This window comes from Pungitius pungitius, chromosome 21 (genome assembly GCF_949316345.1).
Source record: "Pungitius pungitius chromosome 21, fPunPun2.1, whole genome shotgun sequence".
Classification (NCBI taxonomy): Eukaryota; Metazoa; Chordata; class Actinopteri; order Perciformes; family Gasterosteidae; genus Pungitius; species Pungitius pungitius.
Genome location: NC_084920.1, coordinates 5,679,983 through 5,700,584, shown reverse-complemented (window position 1 = coordinate 5,700,584; position 20,602 = coordinate 5,679,983). Strand labels below are relative to the sequence as shown.

Genomic DNA, 20,602 nt, shown 5'->3' with positions numbered 1-20,602 from the left:
CTAAGAACAGACGGCATTTCTCTGACAGAGCCGCTCAACTCGCACACAGAAAGTTTGTCACCGGAGACCAACAACTTTAAAGCGTGCTGCGATTTGCCCTCAGGCATCAGATCTGTTTGGATTTGTATGCAGATGTGTAGACTTGCCATCCCACATTTAATGTCTTTGGGTTATTTTTCCATTTCTGGATCTAGAATGTATATATTTATATACATAAAAGAATCCCTCCGCTATGCTTCAATGTGCAAGCTTTATTAATAACATGGCCCTGGGATTTGTGTTTTTTAGCAACGGTTAGCATGCTTACATGTTCCAATAATATGATGTGAATGGTTGGTAACAAGACTGCTTTAAACCCCAGCATGTCACCATGCCGACACTAATACTTAGCCTAAAGAACAACCATTTCAAAATGCACATTGGCTTGCCAAGAAAAGGCTTTGTGTGTGTGTGTGTGTAGTGGTTGTTGTTTAACGGGGCACTTTGAAGACGACAAAATGTGAACGCTCTGACCTGCAGGGATTGCATGAGGTCACTCTGTATCCTCTCCATCTCAACATTCTGAGCATCCTCTTTCAACCGCTGAAGAGTTTTTCTCCCATGTTGTATTTAGACAGCTGGGTTGTGGAGTAGATGAGTCAGGTTAAGCACTCTGATTAAAACCCCAAATCCAGAAGTCCTCTTGGGAGTCCCATCCACTGACTAATGGTTCAGCTGCACCGACTCAGTTTTTCCCACCAAAGACCTCATTCAGCCGGGAGGCTGGCGGCTTTCCAGGAACGCACGGAAGACACGGATGTGCTCAAAGCACATCAGGGCATGCATCTGCAATGAAAAGCTGAATTAAGACGGGACAATAGAAGCTGTATCATTTTGTTCCGAGTGAATCGGCAAAACCGAGGGTTTGAACCAGTGTCAATTCTACAACACAAAATATTTAAAGCTACGTGATATCTATTGTAAGATTAGATTTTTGCACGGTCAGCAAGTAGGTAATCTAGACCACACTCTGTGGTGCCTGCTGTTTATTTCTGCACAAAGCTGGCCAGCTAAGCTATAATCATTGTTAGTGGAAGGGATATCTTCATAGTATTATTCCCATTGTTCCATTTTGGCCGACTCAGCACTCGACCTGGCATTTAAAAAAGTACTTCACTCTTCTGTTGGATCAAGTTAAAAAGTGTGCATCCCATGAGTGATACATACGCATCTTGCCTCCTGCACATTCCTCTCCCCTTAAAGTTAGCAGCAGAGTTCTTGACCGGCAAAGAGGAAGAGGTAAATCGGCAAAGCCTTTGAGGCCTCCTAACCTCTACTGACTCGTACCCCGAGCCTCTTACAAACAGCCGGTGTTTCCTTTGAATGGATTGGGATTAAAAACACAAACTGTGATTGCCGGAATACGCACAACCGTGACACACTCCGTTAACGAGAAGCCTCTTTTATGTTTTCTTGACCAAAAGACAGTGGCCGACTGCCATAGTACGGAAGCTTTGGCCCTTTCCAACGAGGCATTCAGTCGGTCGGGGTCCGCAGGGTTTGTTTGAATTTGTTTTGTATTTTTTCAATTTTATGGCCAGATGTCTCTGGTTGTCTGAAGTGCTTCCCATCAGTCTGATAGTCTTCAACAGCCGAGACGGACCACGAGTCAGCGTGACTTGCTGCTTATCACGAACCCTCTCCAAAGGGATTCTCTCCATGTTCCCCCTTAGCTCCTCGATCGTTCAGTAATGACTCAAACATGTAGCAGAGCACTGTTCCACGGTGTCGGTTTGTCCCATCGATGCACGACAGCACAATAGTCAGGTCATGGGTTTTTCATTTCAATAAAGTAATTTTGGTCATGCACAGCATTTACAGCTGATGACAGAACCAATACACATAAACAAGTGTTGCCTGTTCGCTAACATGTTGTGTGTTCCTGCGCTAGGTGGCTGCCAGAGCCGGAGTTTATGACATCCTCAACCAGCTGGGCTTCTCCGAGTTCGAAAACCCGAGGGACACGGCGCTGGCCCGGCTGCGCTGCCGCTGGCAACGGCAAAACATTCGCTCACTTCCGTTCCGCGGGGAGTTCATCTGAGAGGGAGTCCGTGTGAACGCGCCCCTGAAAAGCTTTTCAAAATAAAAGACATTAACATTGTTATGCCTTTGATATTAACCCCTGTATTATCCATTCTTCGTCCATTGTTTAACATTTTTAGGAATTTTATTGTTTCAGTGTTAGCAGAATGTTGCTCCTATATTAGAAGTTGATATTTGTGCCTTTGCTTTTTTTATGAATGGTAGATCATAGAATTTCAATGTACTAATATTTATGTTACTTTTTTCTTCATGAGTTCTCACATCTGAAGATGAGAGATCCTTCTAAAAACTTCTGTTGGAACAAGTTGAGTTAAATGCTGTTATTGAGGGGGGCAGCAAATTCCACTGTGTTGTTAGTCAGCCATTGTGGTTGCACGTCGCAACTGTTTGCTGTGGAGCGACCTGATATTTTTCTTGAGCCCTGTCCTTGCCTTCTTAGCACAGCTGACACCAGTGGCTGTTTTCTAAAGCCACTTGGAGGGTATGTTGTTAAGATCAGTCAGAATTTCTTTAGCAAAAGTATAACACCAATGATGTGTGCATCTGTTTCTTCTTACATTTATCTACATTTGTCACGATTAAGGTACTAACAGTACAGCATGCCAGCAATTTTTAGTTTGATTTTAGTTTTAAACTGTATATGTGTCTTATTATTTGTGTTTGTAAACATTGGAGCGATGTTGCTTTGAAATTAACTAATTAATTAATAGAATTAATTTCCTGATGAACCGAGGATTATGTCTTATTATTATGGTTTTTTGCATTATTCTTACACGTCAAAATCTGGTGTCTACATTATCCACAATGCAACCTGAGGTTTGTAGTCATGCAGCTGATATCACCGGATCGATTTACCCTTTAACAAATGCTGCTCACGTTGGTGGCATCCGCGTAATGAGGCCATAGCTGCACCATTCACTTATTGCACAGAACAAAAAGTTGGAATTGATTTGTCACCCATTCAGGGCTGCAAGTATACCATTGATTCCCTTCAGCACATGCCAATTCTTGTTTATTATGTTGTAAACTGTACAGTATTTCTTGAAAAGTCCAAACTCTTACTGTTTAATATGCTAATGTTTTTTTTTTTAGTAAGTATCTTGTAGTTCAATTGTGCTTAAAAACAAAACAAATCCTGCCTTAAAACCACAGAGATAAGCCACAAAAGAAATTAAAAAAAGAATCCTTCCTTCAGATGTGTCTCATTTCTTTCAAAGCATCGACACATTTTCACTGTATAAAAGTGATCCAGACTGATTGAAACAGATTGATAATTGATAATAACATGTGTAGTTTGCACACAACTGTCTGCTATGCGCTGCTTCAGCAGCGGAATCGAGTAATTGTCTCATCTCTTTTTCTTCCTTATCTCAGCATCCTCTTTTTTTTTTTTCTTTCTTTTTTTTTCTTGCTCTAGATACGCACCGCTAAGAAGGCGCTCGCATATCCGGGCGGCTCCTTTGTCTCATGTCGCTGCCAACATCGGGGAGCACAGCGGGTTGCGAGCACCGAGCGGCACGCGCTTACACAAAAACAGATCATTCATTGTCTGGGTTGACATTTAACATATTCCATGTACAGTAATAAAGGGCTTAGGCAGACCAGAATACTAATCTGATTTGCCTTTTGATGTGGACAGGTAAGGTCTTAATTAAATAAAAATTAAAAAATATCTATAGTCCCCCCCCTCACAAGAATGGATGGCTGTGTGGGGGATTAGAAGCCACCGACCAACACATCCGTGAAGCTCACTTGGCTTTGATGGCCTGCTTTTGAAAGACTTGATATCTCAGATCACTTCCCATCTCCTAAGTGCACAGCGAGCTTATCTTCCAGAGTACGGAAGTTGGCAGGATTCTATCAGACCACGGGCCGTCCCGGATTATTGTAAATGGAACCCAAGTGGCTTTGGATCGCGTAGCTCTTCTGTTATAGTTTGTTACACTTGTTTCCCTTCCCACATCAGCTCAGTTTAGGGCCTTCTTTATCCCGCCCGGGGTTTAGAGGTCTGGCAGCGTAAGGGAGATTTATGCGATAAATGCAAAGCAACACAAACACGCGTTCATACACAGTGTCTTGTTTCTCTCTCTGGCAACAGAGACAAATCGGTTAAAACAACACTCGGGTACGGAGAGAGGGGCTATTCAGTTGCGGCATGTGGCCAACTTGACTCCGGGTCACGATAAGCCCAGGACACGGGGACCACGCTTGGATGATATAGCGGCCCCCGTGCCTTTGAAATCCGTTCCAGACTCATTGAGATACTCCCCAACGTGAAACCCAAGCTGGCGGTTTTCAGAAGGATCCCGAAGATTACGGCGGACAAAGAGCCGCATTGAGAGGTGAGCAGAGAGAGGGGATGTAATGAACTTCATGTGAAAAGCTTCCCTTCTGCAGATGAGAGAGCTGCATGGTGCCCGGTGTGAGGGGCGCATGTTTTTCACCGCCGTCCTCTTTGTAACACGGCCTCTATCCACACAAGAACAGTCTGACACCCCGGAGACTCACGTGTGCTCTACAGGATTTTATAAATAAGTGCAAGACGGCAAAACAATCTTTATTTTTCATTTAGTGTCACTAATCCACGGCAGGAAATAAAATACTGATTTAAAGGTTATTTTTCCTCCTTTAATATATCAAGTTTTGCTGTTTAGAGGCTCTGGTCTGAAGTTATTCTTGTTGTGTAAGCTGGGTTTAGTCTTTACATAGAAGGATGATAAAGTCCTGAAGTGAAGCCACTGATGACAAGGTCATAAAAGCATTTGACTTTAGTTAAATCTGGAAATACACCGTGACGGGCAGCTGCGCACGATTACATAACGTGAATATTTAACTGGCATCTGTTTCACAGATATAAGTCTTTGACTCTTAAATCAAACTAAGTCAGACTGGGTCAATATAAAACTGTCGAATGAATCGTCACTGATTGTTACCATGGAAACATTGCTCTTATAGGTCAAAGTTACCTTGAGGGTCAGGTGGATGACCCTTTAGGCTTAAAATGAGTCTAAGTTTATTTTTGGTCTCAACTGTGCCAGGGTTTAGACCTCAAGACATGCAACTTCTTAAAGACGAACGTTGAACTTAGAAGCCATAGAAATGCTTTTGTCAAGATACGTTTGTCTGATAAGAAAGAAAGAAAGAAAGAAAAGGGCATGGCTTTTGTTGTTTAAGACTTGTTTGACATCAATTAGCCTACAAATAACTATTGTTAAAAAGTGGATTTGTATTTTCTTCCCTTTAACTTTCCACCCAATTTGACTGAAAACTGTTGAGTAGTTTATGATATGTGAAAAAAAAACGAACCACACATGAAACATGAGCCTCTTTGGTGGAATCAATGAAGGTCAAACCTTTGACACAAGCATGGTGAGACATATTAGAGTACCACAACGACTCCATCCACACAGGGCTGAGGACTATAACGACAACTTCTTCAAGCCGCTGCCTTGTAACTCGTCAAACTCAGATTCCCCCCCCCCCCCCCCTGTTGCCCCCCTGTTGCCCCTCAAGCTGCCGGGCAGACTAACAGCTGCTTTGCATCTCCCTGCATCTCAAGAGATGAAAATTCACATATTTTCTCAGCGAGCTGGCATGGCTAGACCACATTACAGCACGCTCTGAGGCATCCGCAGCTCCACACACTGTAGCTTCTCCCCACGAATGGAAACATAGTGGAAGAAGCTCGATTCTTTGCAGCTCCGCCCTCAAACACTGGACCAACTTCAGCCCGGCGGATTTGGGCTTTTAAGTACATTTGAAGGTCATCTGTGCAGAAATGTAGAGTTTGAAGCACGACTGGGAAGAATTAGAGGAAAAAAAGAAAGAGTATCAGTAAACCTGGCTGTCTGGCATGAATATCTTCTGCGGATTGTTAAAATTAAAAATGGTAAAGAGTTAGTAAGAGTTGTATTTGCATTGGTGTTTTGCTTTTACACTTCAGTTGGAAGGAACAGAGGGTTCTAATGAGAGCACTGTAGGAGAAAATTGGTTTGGTGTGTGGACTTAACCACAGACTGCAGCGTCTAATTAAATAGCATGCTAAATTCTGGAATGTCATCCTGGCTTTTGGACACAAACAAAACAAAAACAGCATAGAAAAAAGAACACTCCAATAGTACGGATGGAAAAAAAAAGCATAACGTCTTACAGGGCAGTTAATGGTTTCCATCTCTTAATGCTGTGGTTAGTTTCCATTGCTTATTAATGCACAGCTCTGGATCAGCAGCCAATCCCCTCATTGCCCCCCCCGTGTATAAAACACTCGCACCTGCTCCACATATAGAATATCCTGAGAGCATGGAGGCAATTAGCCACAGAGTGAGGGTACATGCGATGCACGAGGCAGGCAAACAGAGGCCTGACTCTGTTGAGGAGCTGTCGAGAGAAAAGAGTGTCCAGTATGAGCCAGGACCATGAACAACAAAAAAAAAAAGTCCTACCGTGGAGTTTGCACACCTTGTACGTCTGTAATGACGCTGTTGGATTGGTTCTCCATCTACAAATGGAACATTTGATCACAGTGACATCTGCAGGATTATGAAAATGATTAGATAGGAACTGTTAAAAGGTAATTCAATCCGAGTATTGAGTGCATGCTGATTTTGATACTGGAATTGGATTCAATAGATATGGAAAATGGGTAGAGACTGATTTTATAACAATTTGGCTCTACTTTGGAATGTACAGTATTTGGATTAAGTCGCTGTCTGCATATTCTATTCAAGTATTTTTTGGGCAAGTATTTTTTAGAAGCATAAATGGAGATTATTTTTAATAGGAAATTCTCTTTTTATTGGTTTCACGCGCAGTTCCCTTTGTATGTATTTTCTCCTTAAAGTTTGTATTGAAAATAAAATAACGTTGAAGGATATATTATCAACCTCATGGGTTTAGCTGTGGTCGATCTCTCCGTCTTTGCTTTTGTCTTGATCTTTTTCTCTCCCTCTCTCTATATATAGGTCTAAATTTACATAAATAAAGTCTTAATAATCTTCTTGATAATAGTAAGATTGTTGTCCATTGGTTTGAGGTTTTGTGAATGTCGGATTGTTACCATGGGTGCCTTCCTGTGAACCCAGTGTCCTGCCTCTAAAGCACTTCGTGACAGTAATGAAGTCGACTTTCCAAACACGTAGTTTTTTTTAATCTTCTTTCTTCTTCAAGCACGTTCATTGGAAAGTTTTGACCTGTGTCGCCCTTGACGTATTGCCATGTTATCACTGCGTGTGTTTGTGGACTCATGTAAACAACATCACTGTGAATCTGGCTCATCCTTTTGAGGAAGAAGCCTGAATATTAGAATGAACATTATGATTTTGTTTGTTGAAAATATATATATATTTTTTTGTTAACCATGCGGTTGTCTGGCGGAGTGAAGTCGCCCCCACTTTTGGCTGCTAGTGGCTCCAAGTTGAGCAGACGAGAGTCCCGCAGCCGAACCACTGGTGCGTAATGGTGCACGACTGGACGGCAGATGTTCCACCAGCGGGACACTCTGTCTCCGCACACTTTGTCTGAACTTCGTAGGCGTGCGTTAACTTGCTCTCCTGCCCTTTAAAAAAAAGAAGAAAAAAAAAAAAAAAGAGGCAAGCTCAGGAAGGAAAGGACGAAGAAGAGCGAGAAGGAGAAAGAGAGAGAGAGAGAGGGGGGAGAGAGAGGGGGAGAGAAAAATTGGACTGCCTCTTCAAATCGTCCCGTTTTTTTTTTTTTTTTTTTTTTTACGGGGGATTTGTCGTCATCAGCACCGCAGATATCCCACCTTAGCTCCCTTAATGGATGGGGCAGACGTGGTCTATGCAGCTCAGCACAGACCAAAAGTTTGGAAACCTCTCGTGAATATCCGTCGGTTTGGCGTCTAAAGGGAAACGCTCAGAAATGCGCGGCTGCTTCGCCGGAGTTCAACTCTGAGCAACTCTTTCTGCTGCATTCGTGCGTTTTTTTCTTTCTTCTTCTTTTTTTTTGTTGTTCAGGAGGAAGGACTCTGCAAAAAGTTTGCAACAGAAAGGAAAACTCAGCGCTGAAGTAGCAGCTCTCTCACCAAAGCCCTCGCTATGGATTGTATGTATTTATTGATGTGCTTCTCTGTCACTCAACTACTTTTGGATCCGATCTTCGCTGCAGAAACGCACGGTGAGTTCTCCACGGGCTTTCTTTGGTTCGCACTGTCAGGTCAAACTGTTGAGGAATCATGATGCAAAACGACGGCCTAATTCATTGATGGGAGCCAACCTGAGAGCCTCTGTGTTCTGCATGTAGTCAAACTGCTGGAGCTCATTGATTCTGAGCTACCCTTTATATGCTTTATACATTAACATGTATGCAACACGGTCCATATCTCTCCTCCATCAATAACCTCTTATTATAATAACCGTAAGAACTGTGATTCTCACCCTCACGCAATCTGTCCCATCAGAAAAACTCTCGGGAAAGCTAAGTGAGTATGGTCTCATCGTGCCATTCAGCACCGACTCCCGCGGCAGGTACATTTCTCACGTGGTCTCTGCTGGAAGCGGAAGTAAAGGCGCTGCAGCTGCTGCTGATGGTGAGGATGACGGTGGCGATGGTGATGATGATGATGATGGTGGTGATGGTGGCGATGGCGCCCCGGCCCTTGGCGGCAGAAGAAGGGTGGCCCGCGATGCCCCCGCGTCGCCCCCGGTGACCCCCGCCCCGTCACAGCACTTGTTTTTCAATGTCACTGTGTTTGGGAAGGAGCTCCACCTCCGCCTGCGGGCCAACAGGAGGCTGGTGGCCCCAGGTGCTTTTGTGGAGTGGCAGGAGGACTACGTGGAAAAGACCAAGGAACGTATCCACGGGGACTGTGTTTTCACCGGAGACGTGAGCGACATGCCCGAGGCCTCCGTGGCCATCAGCAACTGTGACGGACTGGTAAGTCAATGCGTGCTTCTCATATCCGATGGGAGCGAGGGACATGCCGGAAAAGATGCTTTCTCTTCTTTGGCAGAGTATCGGACGGAATGCAAAGTGTCATGGGTTTGCATTTATTTATTCTTCTTCAGAAAGTGCTTTAAATCTGATCTAATCATGCTTAATGAACCCTTTATTAAAACTGGTGCGCAAATGTGAATCCTTTCCTACACTATCTCTAACTCTAATCATTCAAAACTTGCATCAATTAATGTTTTGCCGACTTGGGACCTGTGCAAGAAGATCATTTTAATTATATTGCAAATGTTCCCCCAATCGTTCCTTTCTTTATAGCTCTAAATCTTTAGCTGCTTACTGCTTTATTCTGCAGAACGTAAGTTATAAGCAAAACGATGTGCTGAAAGATGTTAAGCCGAACATTTCAAAAAGATACCTCACATTTCCTCCAGATTATTTTTTTTCTTCTTATCGTTGCCACCAATCTATTCGTCAATTGTTGTCATCGGTGCCTTCAAGACGGTGAATAGAGCAGAGCCATTGGGGAGGCCGCTGGGGGTTTTTTGTCGAGCAAATCGGAGTGAATTTCCAAAAGCGCACGTGACATATGTTTCGCCAGGTTGACTGAGGCGAGCCCGCCCCTCCTTCTCGTCCCCGAGTCGGCGCTCTGTGTTGTTCTGACAGAAAAAAACTTGGGTGGGATGAGATTGAAGATGACCCTGTGACCCCAGGAGCTTGTTCCACGCGAGACAGAAACACTTCATGTCTCTCATCCTATATCCTCACACACGCCTCATGTGACAAAAATTCTATTGTCCCGAGCTTTCATTTACACGATCCAACAATTGAATTTCTCCGTTTCTCGATGCCTTTTTTCAGGACAATTGAGCTTTGATGTTGCATGAGCCCCGACACAAAGAAACAATGGTCTTAGCTTTTCGATGTCATCATCGCTGTATTTTCTGCGTACGAAAACAAAGAAACGTCACCGAATCAGAGAATACTGGAAGAGTATTTATCTCATAACACTCAGTCATGTGTGGACAATGCCATGCTGTGTCTTCTTAACACAGTCATATCCTTCACGCCAACTGTGGACCGAGACAATGCTGTCTTAACCCACGAGTACGCTTAAAAAGACAGCAGTATTTTTCCCAATTAAGGCGTAAAAGAGAATGCAACAAGGTTTTAATCAATAATATTTTCAATGCACAGTTTGAATCGTCACACGACCATCTGGAAACGTCTCGAGGTGCGTCAGACGGGAGCAGCTCTTAAACACATTCATATGGTAGGGCTGCCCCCCCCCCCCTCAGTCGATTGTCATACTAATTGGTCGTTTTAGTCTTGGTCGACTAAGATTTATCTTATCTAGTAATGTTTTTTTTATGCTTATTTCATGAAATTTCATTAAACTTTTTTTTCTCAGTAAAACTGTATCAAAAAGGGGCTTTTGTTGGATTTTCGGCGTTTCAACTGTCAGTCAACTCAGTCAACTCAAATTCTTCCAGCCCTCATCTGGTGTGAGCAGCTAACACAAAACATTTGGATTGATCACTATTGAAGCGACTACATCTTTAAACATTACCGTTGATATGGACGTAAATGCCAACGTCCAGATCTAGCTTTTTTGGAGAAACAGATCAAAGGAAACCATAGGTGATAGATGAAGGAAAAGATAACCTTCCTTATGACTTACGAACATTCCTGTCATCAGAGAGATCATCAGAGTGGTTGTGAGTGTTAAACACTGGGCTGTGACTATAGTCCCTTTTGTAATGGATCGTGGCAGCTATGAAGCTTCTGTGAAGTTTTCATTGCATTGCATTTTTTTCAGTGCTTCAATTTGTGGCTAAAAAGACATCAAAGTCAATACTAATGGGATCAGGTGGTAAACAATTGACTTATTGCACCATCCATAAAAAGTTAAATCCCTGAAGAAGAAGTTATTTTTCAATCGATCTAGTAAAAGGATTATAGTTCAAACATAAATATATTAGATTATTTTATGGTTTTCTTATGTTAGAAACTTTGAAACAGTTGTGTGATATTAATTAGTTGTATTCCGAATCACAACAAAGAGCATTTCTTTCGACAGTTTTCATTACTTTCTACCTTCAGTGAAAAATATCACCCAAGTATGTGTTTCACGCAGTTTGCATCATTTCATATGTCACATTTCCAAACTTTGAGCATCACAACTGGCCCATTCACTCCTCTGCTGGCATCAAAAATCTCAGACTAAGAAAGCTAATGTATCGGCTCCGTTGCTTTTATGTCTCTTTGCTTCTGAATTGGCTTTATTCAGGCTCCTAGGAATACCGTCCACATGTTTCCTTCCATCAAGCCCGACATGACCGCAGACCTGTCTGTGCATGCAGGTGAGGCGAACAGATAGCTCGTCTGCAAATTATTTTGCCTCGTGTGTTTGATTGATGTGGGACGACACGCAGGAGATGTCTGCATGAAAGGCGCAACTTTAGTAGGAGGGCTGCATGGATCGCGGCGTGAGGTCGCAGCATGCGGGCAAAAATCTCTTTATGGCTTCGCGTACCACCAGCAGTCAAACCTTCAAAAGCACATTTGATGTGTTCCCCTATGGAGAACACGCACATGCTTAATTGGAGCAGATGTATGCCGCAGTCGCCTAGACTGTGCTCACATTAAAGCGCACCAGACGTCATCACAGCTCTACTAACTTGTTTCAATACTTCTGTGCTATCAGTGTGTCCTCTGCCGTGAGGCCGATCGCCCGGAGACGTTCCTCTAATAGTGAGGCATAACATCACCGGGTTAAATTGGTCTCCTGCCATGTGCCCAGACGGTTTAGATTTATGGCATTGTAATGCTCAAGACAGACAATGCCTTCATACAATAAAGCTACAAAATAAATCTGCCACATTTGGCATTCCCAGACTCTCTGCCAAGGTTGCAAAGAAAGGGAATCTGAATTGACTCTAAACCCCCTTGACTTTCGGTTCATTTTTAACTATGTTTTAGTTGATTATGTCTGCATCATCTTCCCCCGTGAGCGCGACCCCTGCTAGATAGCAACAGCTGTCCAGGCGAGCATGAGCTATTGTTGTGGAGCGACGAGTGATGGCTATAGATATACTGGTGCTGCTCACGTGTTGGGTATCAGCACATACGACGGGGCTGATGGAATTACATGTGTGATGGAAACACGAGTGCCGGATAGCCACATTCTGGAGAGCGCTATTTCTGTGTCCGTCGGGTAAAAAGAGAGAGAGCCACCTAGCAACAGTCAGGGGATTTGGTGGGGCAGTTTTCCAACCATTGGAGTTGGAAAATGTTTGTATAAATTGTTCTATTCATGCATATTTGCAGGAATTCTGCACAGAATTGGTCCCAGTCCAGTATTCCAGTATCCAGTTCTCTGCTGGCACCGAAGATAAAGGCACTAAATTAAGAGCTCCGTCAGTGGAAGCCCGACATTTCAGCCAACAATGTGACTTATTTCCTCCCAGTAAAGTTAAAGTTACAGTGTGTCTGACTAAATGTGTGTTAGTACGTGTGCGTTCATTGAAATGCACACCGTGATACAGGTCAGGAATAACTTGAATTACACACACCCATACACACGCATACACACACAAACACACAGACACTAGTAAGCAAATGTCACAATAACAAACGATTACATCAGATAAAAATAGCAAATTAATGAACAGAGTTTTGGATCTGGCTGCAGACACATGCATTAACGCATAAGAATACATCGCTATATTCTACTACTAATACTACTGCTACTAAAACTTCTTTATCTTCTACTACTGCTACCGCTACTACTACAATGTCACATGCATTCACAAATAAAGCTACAAATACTACTAAAATTACCTGTTCCACTAGTGCTTCTCTTTGGCATCATTACTACACCTCTACCTCCACCACAGCCACTATTACAACTTTGCATCTTTGATACCAAAAACATTACTTATCAGAACGTTGAAAACATATATTTGTGTAACATATATATATTTAATGACCAAGGAGTGCTGTTGCAAACTTAAAGTCTGAATTTTGGGAAGAAAAGCTCTATAGTTAAAATGCCATGGGGTAGTATTAGGTTGATGTCTTTTTTGCCACCGCTTTCTCTACAACCAAACTATGACCGTTACTACTACTACTATTGCAAGGACAACTACTTCTGCTGCTAGTACACCTTCTGCTATTACATATTATTTTAGTCCTCCAAATATTAATAACAACAACAACACCAATAATTACATTAAAAGAAGTGTTTATCCTTTTGAACTGACCATGTTGTTTTCAAAACCAGCTGCTTACATCAGCCTCATCACCGTGATGGCTTTTATTTTCATCCTTATTTTCCCTTTTCTCTGTTGCAGATTTTGAGTCCAATTCTTTCTCTATTATATCTTGGCTGTGATCACCAGCTATGCTTACCTCTTGTGGCCCTGCACAGTGAGATAAAAAAAAGAATCAAGTAGTAATCCCTACTCTCACAAGCTGTCTCACACAATTATTTCAAACCTGCGACTTTGCTGAGTCAAGCACCACTCAGCCATGATTTACTCCCCGGCTTATTGATCCCCAAATGATTCAACATATTGTGAACTCTGGAAAATGTGTGACGATACCGTGGTCCCAGTGGTTAAGAGTGGATTACCCTTTTTACTCTCCAATTCTCTGTGTCTCGCTCGGGGGATCAACAGAGCATGCCTCAGGCCAAAATGACACGAGTCTAAACAATGTGCCACAAATGACAGGTTAAGCCCCTGGAAGGAAGGCTGGATTTTTAAATTTCGTTTCACAATGTAGCTCATGCACGGGCCCGAGGCACTTGTTCCATGTCTATGTTGTGTCTTAATGCACCTCGGTGGGCATCGGCCTTAGATCACAACAATATAATGATAGCAGATTTGTCGCAAAAGTCTTTTCCAAAGCGATCCCCCTCATTTCACTGTAGTTTCACGTGGAATTTCTTGTAACCCTATAACCGTTTTTAAGGATTTGTTAGTTTCTTAATGAATTAAACAGGGTTTTTTTGTGTCTCCCGTCAGCTGAACCAAAAGATTTGCCTTTGAAATAGATAGATTTCCCGCAGCTTTGTCCCATTTGTTGCATGCCTTCGCTGCAGCGAGCAAGTGACAGACTTCAACTGCTAGTTTGCACAGCAGGCAGACGTCTCTCCTGAAATTACATACAGTAGATATCCACCTTCAAAGTTGCTCTTATGGATGTGTGGAATTTAGTGCACTGGTGAGCTTAAGAGTTAGCTTTATTTGCCCTTTTTTCTGTGCAGTGTCGTGACTCCGCTGGATGCATGACTGCCTCACTTCACAGTGTTTTCCAGGGAATCATATCCTCCACTGAGCACAGAACATCTCAAAATAATCCCAGGTGTATGAACCCTGGCTTCATATGGAGCAACCCGACGACCTCTGCATCACGTAAAGTCTTTTCACATGGTACAGCTAATCGCTATATTTGAACACAAACAGTGTGAAATCTGAAAATTCTCATATTTACAGCACTTCACACGCCATCACAAACTCATGGGTCTACTTTTCCTCTAGGAACGAGGTAACACTGTTTCACCTGAATGATGGTGCTGAAACAGTCAGTTATTCCATCTCATTTTAAGGTGAACAATGTGTGAACCCGTGTTCCAAGCCAACCCGTCCAGTATTAGTAAAATGGGCCGACAACCCAGGGTTCATACAGGTTACTCAAAACTTTGAATTGGTGGAGTTCGCTGCTGAATTATGTAGCTGTACACAAATGTGTGACATTTAGAATAAATCCTCAAAGTCAAGTGGCTGGAGTTGTTTTTGAGTTTTATTGTATAAATCTCCATAAGATTCTCAATGCCAATAACAAACGGATGTTAGCTGAAAATCCATTAGCTCTGTGTCCCCCTTCTTGCTTCAGACAGCTAACGTGCCCCCCCTTCCCTAGACGGCACTTTACACATACGCACTGTACACATGTTTACACTTGGTCCTTGTGTAGGCCCTTCCAGATGTTGCTGCTCTCCAACCTCACAGACCCACGCTTCTCTTTCCACCCACTGCTGAAATAAGAGACCACAGAGGAAGTATTCCAGCATGTCCTACTGTGCATTTCCTTGGCCGGGGGACTGGACAGATTGTCTCACTCCTCTCTGCCCTTACTGTCATGTGTCCACACTTAAGTTCGCTGCGTTTGTGTCCGGAGTCTCGAACAACGGCACGCCGAGGATTTCGAGAGTATATTTTAGGCACAGCATTCTCTTTGCTGCACTGTATTTAGATTTCTTTTGTGCAGCTGTAAATACATACATTCCTGCCAAAGTTCTGTTGGTGAGCCTCCTTCATATGTGAAGATACGCTGGATGGATTTCCTTTTTTTTCTTAGTGAGGAATACGAATATGAGAGTACAATAACGTGTATTTAAAAAGCACAAGCCGTGCTCAAGCTTTATGGAAACAACATGGCAACACAAAGAAGAAATATGTTGAGTTGTGCGGTTCTGCTTGATTAACAAGTAGAAGTCGTTCCCTTAAAATCCAATTAAAACCAGCTCTGGATCTGCTCCTGATGAAAATTTATAATGGTTTGCCTTATTCTTGTGGGTACATTTTGCTTTCATTGGACCCAGCTTATGCTCGAGTGCGTGTCAGGAAACATGAGGGAACAATATCCTCTGAATGAATGTGGACAAATATTATTGCAGCGTCATACCATTTGTCCACCAGACCGGTGACCTGTCCGAAGAGCTTCTATCCCCCCAACGACCCAGGCAGAGGATGAATACATAACGGGTGGAGGCAGGAGCTCTGTCGTAATGTTCATAACGAATGCACGTACACATTTGTGTACTGACAGCTCACAGGCGTGGGTGACTCCCCATCAGACCAGTGACCAGTAGACAGTAGAATGAGTTCTGCATTTTCTTTCCAGCACTTTCACTTATATAAGCAATCATGTAATCCGGAGGGAGAAGCTTTACACAGAAGATTGAAAACGTACAACTTTTCTGTTATGGAGCAACTTTTTAATTCGTTTGGAGTCTTGCCTGTAACCGCCCCATGAGTGTGAGTCCAATATTCCCTTTTTTTCAGCGGTTTTCCTACCAACTCCTGTGGGAAATATCTGGCTCCTAAATGGCCAAATGCGCCGCCATGTTCACAAGTTAGTCGATGAATGTGTCTGACCGTCATTTTTAGAGCAGCCATTAACGACCCCACGTTGAATCCTTAAAGTACTAATTTACATAATTCCATTCGTTCAGGACTCTAACTCGCCATTAATGACCTGATTACCTGTGTAACAATAGCTCTAAGAATCATTCCAGGACTTCAGGTATGCACTTTCATATTATGGATTAAATGCAGATTCATGATGTTTTATTTTATTGAACGTAAAAGATGGTTTCGCTGACACCAAATTGACATTTGTGGTATAAATATTACAGCTGTCACCGTACAAACCGTAAGTAAACAAGTGCTCACTGTTGGCTTTGCCCATGCAGTGCCTTCAAATATTTACCTTCAGTCACATTAGGAATGCAAGAAAGAAAGCAGAGGCTGTTGACTTTATTGAAATCAGTGCGTGCGAATGGTCGCGCTCACGTATCAAGACGCCTCATTGGGATATCAGCTCTGAAAGGAGGATGCAGGAAAGGAGTTGATGGACCTGTTTTAGTGGTGCTCGTGAATTCAGGTGCTAATCTTCTTTTTTTAAACAATACACAAATAAGCGGTCTGATGATAATAATAATCTGCGCTGAAGGTTTTTAATTGACAATAAAATGTTTTGATACCATGTGGGTTAAAATGGTCAAAGAGCCACTGGACAAGATGTGGATGTCGAAAAAACTTTCAAAATCTTAAAACTTTTTCCTAATTAGGAGAAAGACTGAATGAATGAACAGCAGTTGAACAGTTCACAGACACTGTCATCATGACATTATGACATGACAACTTATTTTACCTGTGACTTTGCCTACTCTTCCCCTCTCTGTGAGACAGACGGCATTCAGCAGGTGTCGGCGTTTGCCGGCGGTATCCTCACCAAACAGCATTTGCTTTGTTGAGAACCAGCAGATTCTTTTGTAACAAAAAAAACTAGAGTGGTACTTGCCGGTTGGAGAGCGCTGGAAATGATGCGTTAATGGTCTGCCCGGATCCTTGGGGCGCTGAAAGGGTATTTGTCATGAATTACTGATTGAAGTAGAGCACATCAGGAAGGTGGAAAGGAAATGAGTACTTTGAAGAAGTAGTTTAACCTAGATTCTAGGTAGATTCTTTGAGCACCACAGAGCTTTTAATTCACTGAAAAACACAAAGCGCATTGAAGCATTTAGCCGAAGCTGGAGACATTTTTAGTCACCATTTTGTTCGCTTCATTGTTGACCCTCCATAGGTCCTAATGGAAGAAGGGTGCACTCATTTTAAGCCCTCTTTCCCCAGGCAGGTCTGATACGGACTGATAACGGGGAGTTTTTCATCGAGCCCCTCGAGAAGGGACAACAGGACGTGGAAGTGAAGGGCCGTGTCCACGTGGTCTACCGCAGGTCAGCCCTCAAGCGGGAGACGGGCCAGCGGAGAGAGGACCTCCACAATGAAGGTAGGTAGGCGTGGAGGAGAAGGCCCGACATCGGTGGGAGTAAAAAAGCTTGTTGTGGTTGTTGGTGGGCTGAGCGTTGATCTCCATTCATTTCCATCGGTATGAAAATCTATTGGTAGGCTTCAGACAACAGGCCATCAAGTATGTCATACCTAAAACTCCAAACTGCTTTTGATACAGATCTATGTGGAAGATGAATAGTTTTTTTGACGGACATTTTTTAAATGAGAGGATTTTTTATGTCGACCCACAGATACCTTTGCAGAGCATTATAGCATCTTTTAGCTCACCATAACTCCCAGTAACCTTTTTTTCAGTCTGTAACAAACTACTCGGTCACCCCCAATGACGTGGAGAGTGCAAATAGTTGACGACAAGCTGGTGAATAAAGCTTTTAGCAGCTAAACAGTCTTACTTTTTACATTACAAGATTACCGACCTTACCGAGACCTTTTAAAGCCACTTTTCAGTAGACTCCAAGAATTTATGCTTGCTGACCGTTCAACTTACAACTTACAGACCAGTGTTTCAAGCAGAAATGAAACACATTTCAGCACATTATCTGAAGCTTACGAGTTGAAATGTGCTGCTTTTAAACCCCTATCACTGCTCTATATGTACTCTCTGCCTGAAAGCAGCTGGTAATGTGAGGAATTCTGGGCTCCAGTGGGAGTTCTGGGCACAGGGGAGGACGGGGGAGCCAGTGAGGGGAGAGAGCGGTGGGGGTCACCCTTCCTTTGCAGTCAAACCACCCAGCTCACTCAATAATTCCTTTTCTATTCCTTCCTCGAGTGTAACAATAGCTTGACTATTATAGTTATTATACTGTCTGGTTCACCCCAGTTTCAGGCATCTTTTCATTTGATTCCACGGCCCTCTTAATCAAATCACTTATCCACATTTTCTTTTCCTCTTTTTACTGCCCTCGTGAAAAACACTGTGTTCGTTTTTATCTTTACAGGCTACATTCTTCTATAAAGTGATGCAGCTGGACTTTCAATTTAATATTGTCGCCAATTAGACTTTTTCCATCACTGTTCCTTACCTACGCGAAACACCTTGGGTCGACTTTCTCAAAGATTTTACCCACAGAGGAAAGCATTAGTGTGCTGTATTTGTTAAAACTGACCTTGACTGTTTAGTGTTTTTATCATTTCACTCAAAGGGCATCTTTTCCTTTTAAAGTTCTGTCACGTCCTGTTGGGAGAGCCCCAATTTAGGCTGTTGCACTAGTTTAAGAAAATACCTTGTCTGATTGATTGATTTCAGGGTCTTTAGAAGATACTGAGTCATGTTTCCATTTCTACCGTCTCCCAACAGATTATTATAATTCATAACTTTGAGCTGCATGCCAAGCTTTTATGATACATGAGCCAAGTTTAATGTGCTTTTTAATCGCTTTGTTTATTCATTTGCTTATAGAGACAGCAGGACTTAAGAAAGAGGTTTCTGTAAACTGTGTTAAAATGAGCCCATTTATAATGAGCTGCTACTATAAATATACACTTACAGACACTTGGTGTTAAAGCTAAGCGAATACATGTTCCAAACATATGTATCACAACAAGTCTGCTATGAATGAATATCACAATGACAATAAACAGCTGAACAGTACGTTATAAAATGGAAAAATGTCTGGGATTCCGGCCACGATTGCCACGTCATCGTTAGGCGAGCAATTTATGAGTCTAAGGGGAGTATTTTGACGAGAGATAAAGGGGCTTAGAAAACATAAAGACCACAAGTCCGACAATAATCCCCAAGGATAACTCCTGCACATCCTGAGACTCAAAGACGGAAGTTTATTTTATGTCGTGTCAGCACATGAATCACTGCAGATGCTGAATAAAAGAGATATTACACATGCATCAGATTCCCGCTGTCTTTTAAATGATCTGTTAATGCGCCGTCCATGTTTTGCAGTGACAGACTTTGGGATCGCAGACCTTCCCGCGGCTCTGGACCTCGTCGAACGAAAACTGCCCGAGTCCGAGCGCAAAAGGAGGCACGCGAAGAAAGACGACTACAACATCGAGGTGCTGCTGGCTGTGGACGACTCGGTGGTGCGCTTCCACGGCAAGGAGCACGTGCAGAATTACGTTCTCACGCTCATGAACATAGTAAGTCCGTTCTGGTGTTTAGGGCATATGAATGCGCTTAGGATGCACACTTGCTTTGATGCAAATTCCCAACACGACGTATCCATGCAGGCATATATTTATCACATATATGATGCAACAAAGAAACAAAACTAACTATAAAAGCAGCAAAAAAAGCTCTAAAACTATAATTTCCCGTGTTTGTTGATCTTCACCCGTTGAGGCGTCTTTACCTCCTTCTCTTCTCCGACATTACACCCTGCCACACTTTCCCTAGACCCCCATTTTCTCTGGCTGTTGGTGGATTACCAATAGGAGAGGTGAAGAAAAAAAAACCTCAGCTCGTTCATTACGGGTTCCACCAGCTCCTTCCACCATAATCTACTTAATGGGCCCAAATCCCTCAAGTCAGATTTTCACAGGGTGCTGGTTTCACTCTGTAACAGTTACCATTCGGACCCTGCATGGTGGTCTGATTAGCTTCACTAGACCAATTAGAAAGTTGACTGGGAGCTGTGCAGGGCATTGGGGAAAACCAGCACCAGGAGTTCTGCCGTGTTTATTCATTTGGGATATCACATACACATTTCATCCCCAAATGTCTTCAGCATGCAGAAATATCCATTGATAGCCTTTCTTGTTATACTATGAAGTGGTTCCCTGAGCATGCTGTAACTAGCAGACATTGGTTTTTAATGCTGTCTGATGAGCATTTTTGGAGGGGATTATTTGCACAATAAGATCTTTTTAGGAAGTCCTTGTTTCTTAAATTGACTGATGTGCAAAGTGAAATCCCATCCTTAAAAAGCAATATCTATGTAGGTTCTATCACTACGAATGAAATTGAGAGAAAGAGAAATGTGAGGATTTTCAGAGAGAAAGTTCCCGTTCCAACAAACTCAAATTCTTCAGTTCCATTCGTAAGCCACGAGCTT

The 20,602-nt window shown here is 42.8% G+C and overlaps 2 protein-coding genes across 9 annotated transcripts in view; both read left to right on the top strand.

Moving 5' to 3' along the window:
* pald1a (phosphatase domain containing paladin 1a) overlaps positions 1-3,276 on the top strand; it is a 38,002-nt gene extending 34,726 nt beyond the window's left edge. For all 5 annotated transcript variants that reach the window (XM_037464038.2, XM_037464040.2, XM_037464036.2 and 2 more), the window contains one exon: positions 1,931-3,276. In XM_037464038.2, coding sequence (XP_037319935.2) covers positions 1,931-2,080 — 150 coding nt within the window. In that variant the 3' untranslated portion in view covers positions 2,081-3,276. The remainder of the gene's footprint in view (positions 1-1,930) is intronic.
* Positions 3,277-7,518: 4,242 nt separating this feature from the next.
* The window catches only part of LOC119212990 (A disintegrin and metalloproteinase with thrombospondin motifs 3), a 31,001-nt gene continuing 17,917 nt past the window's right edge, over positions 7,519-20,602 (top strand). For 2 of the 4 annotated variants that reach the window (XM_037463922.2, XM_037463920.2), the window contains exons 1-4: positions 7,788-8,214; positions 8,498-8,973; positions 17,412-17,568; positions 19,492-19,688. In XM_037463922.2, coding sequence (XP_037319819.2) covers positions 8,136-8,214; positions 8,498-8,973; positions 17,412-17,568; positions 19,492-19,688 — 909 coding nt within the window. In that variant the 5' untranslated portion in view covers positions 7,788-8,135. Of the gene's footprint in view, positions 8,215-8,497; positions 8,974-17,411; positions 17,569-19,491; positions 19,689-20,602 lie in introns of all 4 variants that reach the window. The other 2 variants (XM_062560053.1, XM_037463923.2) reach the window with 2 other exon arrangements.